Source organism: Momordica charantia (assembly GCF_013281855.1).
Source record: "Momordica charantia cultivar OHB3-1 chromosome 7 unlocalized genomic scaffold, Mcharantia_2.0 BLBB01000007.1, whole genome shotgun sequence".
NCBI lineage: Eukaryota > Viridiplantae > Streptophyta > Magnoliopsida > Cucurbitales > Cucurbitaceae > Momordica > Momordica charantia.
In genome coordinates, this window is record NW_028275165.1 from 16,673,957 (window position 1) to 16,682,846 (window position 8,890).

Consider the following 8,890-nt stretch of genomic DNA (forward strand, 5'->3'; position numbering starts at 1 on the left):
TGCTTTGCTTGTGTAGTAAATTGGGGATTGTCGTCAATCTTCTTCCTTTATTAACGCGGAACTCATCGCAGTGCTGGATACAGCTAAGTATAAGTAGAGCTCATCACCCACGATCGGCTTTGCGAGGAGTGGAGCTACCCCTAGGTACTGTTTCAGCTCCTTAAAGGCAGCCTCGCACTCTTCCGTCCATTCAAATTGTCCTTTCTTCCTTAAGATTTTGAAGAATGGTAGGCACTTGTCAGTGGAACGGCTAACGAATCTGTTGAGTGCTGCTATCCTTCCATTGAGTCCCTGCAGCTGCTTTAGAGTTTTAGGTGGATCCATCCCCAGAACAGCTTTGATCTTATCTGGATTGACTTCGATTCCCCTTTGGTGCACTAAAAATCCCAGAAACTTGCCTGAGGTCACTCCAAACGTGCATTTGGTGGGATTCAACTTCATCTTGTACTTTCGCAAGATGTCGAACGCTTCTGCCAAATCCTCCTCGTGTCACTCGTTCTTTCGACTCTTTACTAGCATGCCGTCTACGTAGACTTCCATATTTTTGCCGATTAAGGCTGCAAACATCTGATTCACCATTCGTTGGTAGGTTGCACCTGCATTCTTTAATCCAAACGGCATCACGGTGTAGCAATACAAGCCTCGACTCGTGACAAAAGAAGTTTTATCCTGATCCGGTACATGCATCTTGATTTGATTATATCCAGAGTAGGCATCCATGAAACTCAATCTTTCATGTCCTGCAGTGGCATCAACCAGTTGATCTATTCGAGGCAAAGGAAAAGAATCCTTTGGACAGGCCTTATTTAGATCCGTGAAGTCGATGCACATTCTCCATTTGCCGTTTGGCTTCTTTACCAGCACCACGTTGGATATCCACTGGGGATAATGTACTTCCCGAATGAAGCTTGTTTTCAGTAGCTCATCCACCTGTTCAGCTACAATCTCGTTCCTTTCTTGGTTGAACGCGCGACGCTTCTGTTTCACTGGCTTATAGCTCTCGTCGATGTTGAGTCGATGTACCATAACTCCTCGGTCGATTCCTGACATGTCCTCCGGTGACCGTGCGAACACATCAGCGTTGCTTGTGAGGAAGTTTATAAGGCTTTCTCTTTCCTCACTCCCCAACTTGGTTCCGATGTTGACCCGTCGATCTTCGGCTGTCAGAGGGACAAATTCTACCTCTTCAGCCGATTCTCTCCTGTCAAGGGTGGTCGAATTAAGTCGATGACCAGGGCTCGGCCTTGCCTCTCCCGAAAGATCTGTCGCTTTAATCAGGCCCGCCACTGGTTCTCCCTTATCAAGGGTGGTCGGATTAAGTCGATAACCAGGGCTCGGCCTCGCCTTTCCCGAGAGGTCTGTCGCTTTATTCAGGCCCGACACTGGTTCTCCCCCGTCAAGGGTGGTCGGATTAAGTTGACGATCAGGGCTCGGTCTTGCCTCATCTAAGTGATCAGCCGCTTCTTTCAGGCTCTTCTCTTCGAAGCACCGATGGCTCTCATCAGGATTCATGTCGCTTTTGGACCAAGTCGATGATCAGGGCTTCGTCCTACCTCGCCTGAATGGTCGGCCACTGCACCCTACACGCCTTGGATCGAAATTTCACCTCAGATCGAGATTTTGCTTCGACGAAACTCGTTTTGCTATATCGTTCCCACAGACGGCACCAATTGTTGATGCGTGGATTTCGATCCTCCGGTTCACTACCTCGCATCCACCAAACTTGTTGATCCGGGACTAGTACTTGCAAAATCAAATCGAGCTAAACCGGTGTGACTCTAGTCACACGGGCTCCGATGCTTAAGTTAGTAAGAGAATAACGTAAATGTAGTCAACTCTCTTCCCCCCATACCTCGAAGGCTGGATCAATACTTATAGCGTGAAGTTGTTCCAGAATCTTCCGTAGCTAACCCTAATTCACCGTTGCAGGGCCTGGGCGACATCGTCGATCGAAGACGGGGGATCACTGGCTGGGCCGTGGGCCGAGCACGGCTCGGGACGGAGCCCCGGGTCGGGGTCGAGCACCGGGTCGGGGCCGAGCACCGGGTCGGGGCCGAGCACCGGGTCGGGGCCGAGCCCTTCGTGGCCCAGTGGGCTTCCCTCTGGTCGCTTTCCTCGTTCTCTGCCCCGGCGTTAGGTCACTCTTTTGGCCGGCCCGTTATGTCCCGGGCCAGTCTTCCCCAATCAGACTTCAACTCCTTGTCTCGTTTCGGGTCATTTTCGTTCTCCATAACAAATATGAAAATGTTTAAATTTTATTTTGTTCTCACCATTTTTATAAACTTAATTTATTTTCTAGAGTGATTGATATTATTATTCTTTTGAGTACCAATGATTAATTTTTTTTTTGGTAATTTATAATCTATTCAATATCATATATAATGCATTTTTAATATGAGTTTAAAAAGAATATCATTGATGCAATTAGAAGTTCGTTTTTCTTAAAGTATTATTACTAACCAAACATAATGAATGTCACATTAAAAAAAAAATCCAACGTAATGGAGTGAAGAAAAATAGGAAATAATAAAACTTTTTTTTTTCTTTTCTCGTTCAAAATGGCAATCGGTAAAGGTAAAAGTTTGTTACCAATTATGGTAACACTATTTTTAACTAAAGGAAAAATAATTTTTTTTAAAATACAAAAATATGTGGAGATAGGGGATTCAAGCTCACGTCCTTTTAATCGAAAATAGATATATTAATTAATTGAAATAAGTTCAAGTTAAGAGGATTAATATCAGATCTAGAATGACAAATGATTTGTTTACCCATTCAAAACAATTTCTTGCACAAGTAAATATGATATAAATTAGACTCCCTCAAGTTAAAAAGTTCTAGAGCAACATTTGCAAATGATGAAATGGCATGCTTTATGACTAATTACCACTAAACTAAGATGCTTAATCGTAAATCAATGTTTGAGCAACTAACATTTTCACAATTTATTTATCAAAATCAACCTCAACTTAAATATTTGATTTAAATATTAATCATTGTATTCTTGACTTTATTCATTTTTGTTGATGAATTGCCAAGTACCGAAGGTCGGCAATGTCTTCGCCTAGACAAGATAAGGAGTGAATTATGCAAGTAAGACTTGCAAAAAAAAGAACAAACATTCTAAAATTCAAGTCAATTCGAGTTCAAGTTGAATAGGTCAGCATTAGACATAATTGCGTACTTGATACAAAGGTGTGAGTTCCACTTTATGGGCAGGCGATGGTAGCTATGGCTGTTCCGATAGGCGGTTATAGTTGTCGGACCACGGGTCAACAAACTTGAGATCATAAAGGTGCCTTGGTCTATTGTCTGTTCCTCTCGAGCTCTATAGGTCAGACCACAAGTTAAGTGTGTATGCATCCCTTGTCTACACACCTTGGGGTAGATTTTCTGATCTATCTTCAAAGGTCCATGTGACATGTCAGATTTTACCCTCCAACATGTTTGGTCGTTGTACTTTCAAAATGTCCAATTTGATTTTTGTACTTTCAACTTTTGTTCATTTTGATGTCTGTGCCTTTAATTTTGATACTTGTACTTTAAAAAAGTGACAATTTTAATCAATTTTAACACAAAATTTATAAAAGCCATAAATACAAATTTATTGCTACATTTAAAAAAAAATAGTGAGTGAAATATCATCATAAATTCTCTATTTAAATAAATAAAAAAAACGAAAATAAGAGGACCAAAGAAATTATCACTTTCAAATACAGGGCCATAACAAACAAAATATAGAGATTAATACGAATAAAAACTAAAATATAAGAACCAAAATAGACGTTTTAAAATTACAAAAACTAAAATTAAAGTAAAATTAAAACCACGCGACCAAAATAATATTTAGACTTAAATTTGGAATCCATACAATTGGGTTAGATCCAAACAAACCAAAGAAGTTTGATTTGAAAAGTGCCTTAGACTAACCCAATACATGCCCCACCCCAAAATGACTCTTTTGTAATTTTCTTGTTTTTCTCGTTTCTTTTTTTTTTTAAACCGGTAAAAAAAGAATTGAATTGCATTTTTTCAACTATTTTTCGTTGTTTCTCTTTTATTGAAAGAAATATAAATAGGTTTGGTAATTATTTTTTGTTCTCTCAATTTTTAAATTAAAAAAGTAAAAATTTAATATGAAAATTAATTTTTCAAATCAAATATTCAATAGAAGTTAATTGAATATTAGTTAACCGTAGAAGTTAATTGACTATTAGTTAACTAACGAAAAGATAACATGACAACTATTTATTGACTGGTTGTCGTCGCCTACTCTCCCTCGCCATAGATCGTGAGAGTGAAAATTAGGTAGGTTGGCTCCAAGGTGAAATCTAGACGCAATGACTCCATGGCGCAAACAAAAGAAACGACTTGATAAAGGGCATGATGACGAGGTCTTGAATGAGGAGCGTTCTCATTCGATTTCAAATCTGGACGGTCCAGATGTTAGACGAGGCTCCTCGTTCCTTTATGATGGGGGCAATTTTTTGGCGACAGTGGCAACGTCTCATGTTCGAGAATGAGGAAAAAGATTCCACCTCATTTGCCACCCCATAAAAATGTATTATAAAATTAATATATTTTGCCACATGTCATAGTCCACTTAATAAACAATAATGGTCATCTTTACATTAGTCGACTAATAGTCACATCATCTTTACATTAGTCGACTAATAGTCACTTAACTTCCATGATCATTTAAGAATATTTTCCAACCTATGGAATAAAAGTGTCCCTTTTAAAATCTCACAAACCAAATAGATACGAACTCCAAACCGAACCAAAAACGTATTTTTCTCTTATCTTTTTTAAATATATTTTATAAGTAAAAAATGATAACATAATGCTTTTAACTATGTTTTGGGGAAAAAAAAAGATACAAACTTAATTGTGTTATTTCCAAAATTTCTACACAATTTTACAAACATTTCTTAAAAATGAAAAACAAGTAATAGGGATAATTATAAAATGCTTATATTTCTCAAGCGTTAAAAATTAAAATAGATAACAATAGATAACAAAAAATGAGAACGTCACCAAACAGACCCAAAAGAACAGCACGAGACATGCAAGTCCATAAGACCATAACAGTTGTATACTGCAGAAGCAACCATTCATCATACAAACCCTTAATTTCAGATCATAACATAAACAGAAATTATCATTACTTCCTTTAAGATTGTAACATGCAGATTTTTTTTAGTCCAAAGGCCAGAGGAACTAACGATATCAAACTTTTTGTCTCCTTTTGCAATCCAAAGCTTCTCTCCCATGTTTACTGCTCCCTCTATTTCATATAATATTACTGTAAAGCATGAGCTAGAGATAACCCTTCTCTTTGCAGCTCTGGATTGCTCCATCAAACATTTCATCAATCCCATACTTGTATTCAAAACCAGTATCCAAAAGTTTCTTTGATGAGACATCAGTGAATATGTAGCCTTTGACATCTTTCAAAGACCTGTAACCAAGTATAAGGAATTAAAAACCTACACTTTTGCTCCGTCTATTTGGTCTCTAAATGTATTTATTTCGTAATTGTCACTCACATTAACTAAATGATGACATAATATGTTTATAAGACAAATATTAACTGATTTAACATAGCATAGAAGTTAGAAGGTAGATGATAAGAACAAATTGAATAGCTAAACAAATAAAGTGGTGTAGTCTAAAAAAACTCACTTTATTTTGTTTAGTAATCAACATTTTTCTATCATCTATTTATCTAATATGTCATGTCATCCTTTAGTGCAATAACTAATTACAATTTAAAATTTACGGACCTAATTGAAACTTTAAAAATTTAAAGACTCAACCATGACAATCATTTTCTTAATTTGCAATTTAATCTCAGGAAGAGAAGGATTTATAACGATTATGGAAACTAAAATAGGGTGGAAATAGGGTTGCACTCACTCCACAGATGGTATCTGAAATTCTGGGTATTTGACGGAAAGAAATTTAGCCAATTCTTCCAATGTGATTATATGGGAAGAACAAACATATCTCCCACTTGCATTTGGATGTTCAAAAAGAAAAATGTGTGCTCTGACCACATCATCTACATGCACCATATTTGATTTTAAAATCAATCCATATTCTGCTTCATTACCTGCACAAGTTCCATTTCATGTTCATCATCAAAATCATAGAAGATCATAGAGTTGCTTGCCTCTAAATTAAAGGGATAGTACAATTTAACCTTCGTGATGGATGAATTTACTAAAAGTAGTTTAGAAAGTCAACAAATAATACCAATTCCATTAAGCAATAAAGACTCTGAATAAAAGAAGGCCACGGTTTACCGATATTGCTAACAACGTGAATGTTTAAAATCATGGTCATTATAAGTTTAGTCTCTAAAATTACAAGGTTGTCTAATAGGCTCCTGAACTTTTAATTTTATCTTTAGTAAGTCCTGAACTTTAAAAGTGTCAAATTGGTCACTGAACTTTCAATTTTGTGTCTAATAGACCCATGACCTATTCAATATTTTTAAAAATTCACGTCCTATTAGACACATAATTAATAGACCTCTGACTTTTCAATTTTGTGTCTAATAAGGTTGTGAATTTTAAAAAATGTAAGATAAATCGATGACGATACAAAATTGACAGTTTATTGACTTATTAGATACTTTTAAAGTTTACGGACCCATTAGACACAAAATTGAAACTCCATGAACTCTTAACTTAAAAATCACTTTGAAACTATGGGAGTCACAAACTATAATCCCTAAATAATCATAGAGGGGTTTACATTAACCCAAATCAAGTTTGAAATTCAGCAATGGATTAAAATATTCAAACGTCTCCTATCTTTCTATCTTAAACTAGCCAATAATTCCATGGGGTTGTTGTCCACGTTCAGTTGGGTTAAAATATCGTTGTGGCTATTGTCAAACAATGGAGATAAAAGAGGTATTCGTGGTAAAACTAAAAGAAAGTTGGCAATATTTCTTAATATTAAAATTTGGTTGAATCATAATTTTGAGAATTGTGTCGATTTAGTCTCTAAAATTTAAAAGGTTCAATTGTAGCATGACATGCCTATTAGTCTACTCAGCTACCAATTACATCACACCAACTCAATGGAATGTGTCATATCAACACTCTCCAAGTGGTATTAACTACGAGAATTAAATAGAAGCATAATCCAAAGTTTTGATACGTAAGTGAAAATTTTTAAAGTTTGAGAACTAAATAAACACAACCGTTAAAAATTTACAATTTAATAAAGATGCCATTGCCAAGTATGTCTCTAGCAAGTAGATTCAAAGATGCCAACTTATTAAAAATTTCCAGATCTATGTTGCAAAGTCCAAGATGCGTTCAAAGAGGACAAGATACTTTCAAACATGAAAAGAAATAAATACCTGACATCAGACACATTGTCACACGAATGGAGCCAGGAAGTTTTGGACAAATGAAGGGACCAACAACATAGGTTGGAAGAACAGTGACAACTTCCAATCCGTGTTGTTGCGAGAACTCGAGAACTGCTCGTTCAGTTAATGTCTTGGAAATCGGGTACGATCTTCCATATGGTGCAATGTTATTAATGTAATCCATGTCACTCCAACAGCTTTCATCCAGAAAATCTACTTTGTTGTGATTAAACTGCATACAGGCTGCACTGGAAGTGTATACAACACGCCTTACTGTTCTCGAATTCAGACAAACTTTCAAGATGCCCAATGTTCCATCCATCGTTCTTCTTACCACTGCTTCAGTAGGTTCCTTTTCCTCCACATCAATTGGGGTAGCAACATGAAAGACTCCAATGCAACCTTCAATGGCAGGAGCAAAACTGTCCGGGTCGTCGAGATCAGCATGGTATATTTGGAGTTTTTCTGATGCTCCTGGTAGATTCGTCAGAAAGCTATAGTCTCTTTTCTTCTCTGCTCAATATTAAAATGAAAACAAGTTTAGAGTAGGAAAATCAAGTTAGGAAGTAAGCTCACATCTTAGAATCTTCTCTGTTTTTTATGAAAATGTAAAAAAGTTTAGAATTAGATAAGAAAATAAAGTTGCCCAAGTCTGGCAAAAGCTTGTGCCTTAGAATAAATTTGATAACCAATTTGTTACCAAATCATATTTATTCACTAATAATATTCTCTGGGGTCAGATAGACCTTTTAAAATCCGAAATAAATTTCAAAAACTTAAAAATGCAGATAAATGTTTTGTAATTTGCTTTTTGTTTCAAATAGTAAGCAAAGAAACCGTGCTTGAATGGAAAATCAAGTGATTGACTCTCACAGTAATTTCACCAAACACCAAGCATGCAAGAAAGTGTGAATAAAGTAAAGAATCCATGACAACAAGCACCAAGAGAAAAGACCCATAAAACATTCAAATGATTCAACTACAGATTAGGTAAAACAAATCCCAATTCATGACATAATTACTAAGATTCAAAACACTCATTCTTCACAAATGATTTCATTCTCTACAATCTAATAAGAGATCTCACCACAGTTCAAAAATGGATTGGAGAAACGGGCACTACCTGGGTCAGATCTTACAGTGGTGGTGACAGAGTAGCCATTGTCGAGAAGCTTCTTGACGAGCCATGAGCCAACGAATCCAGTGCCCCCAGTTACACAAACTTTCCCCTTCGGCCCGCCTTCCATCTCTCTCTCTCTTGCTTTCGATTCGATTGTAAAGGGCGCAATCCCACGGGATTGTTTATATTGAAAAATACGCCCATTTTGATCTGGGAGAGGCGGTGAGTGGATAAAATCTACTCTGTTGATTGGGACAACGACAAAGAATTGCTATAATCGGAGAAATGGTTTAGGGTTTATGGGTGGTGTTTTTGGAGACCCTAGAATCTCCTAATGGTAACGAATGTGCTTCTGGTGCTTGAAACTACTGAATCCCTTC

At 36.8% G+C, this 8,890-nt stretch overlaps 1 protein-coding gene across 1 annotated transcript; it reads right to left on the bottom strand.

Moving 5' to 3' along the window:
- Window positions 1–5,067: 5,067 nt before the first annotated feature.
- LOC111022109 (vestitone reductase) lies at window positions 5,068–8,881 on the bottom strand. Its single transcript, XM_022299276.2, has 4 exons — window positions 8,514–8,881; window positions 7,379–7,903; window positions 5,920–6,115; window positions 5,068–5,461 (listed from the first exon to the last, which is right to left on the bottom strand). The coding sequence occupies exons 1-4, from the start codon at window positions 8,635–8,637 to the stop codon at window positions 5,320–5,322; spliced, it is 987 nt and encodes a 328-aa protein (XP_022154968.1). The 5' UTR covers window positions 8,638–8,881; the 3' UTR covers window positions 5,068–5,319.
- Window positions 8,882–8,890: the final 9 nt, after the last annotated feature.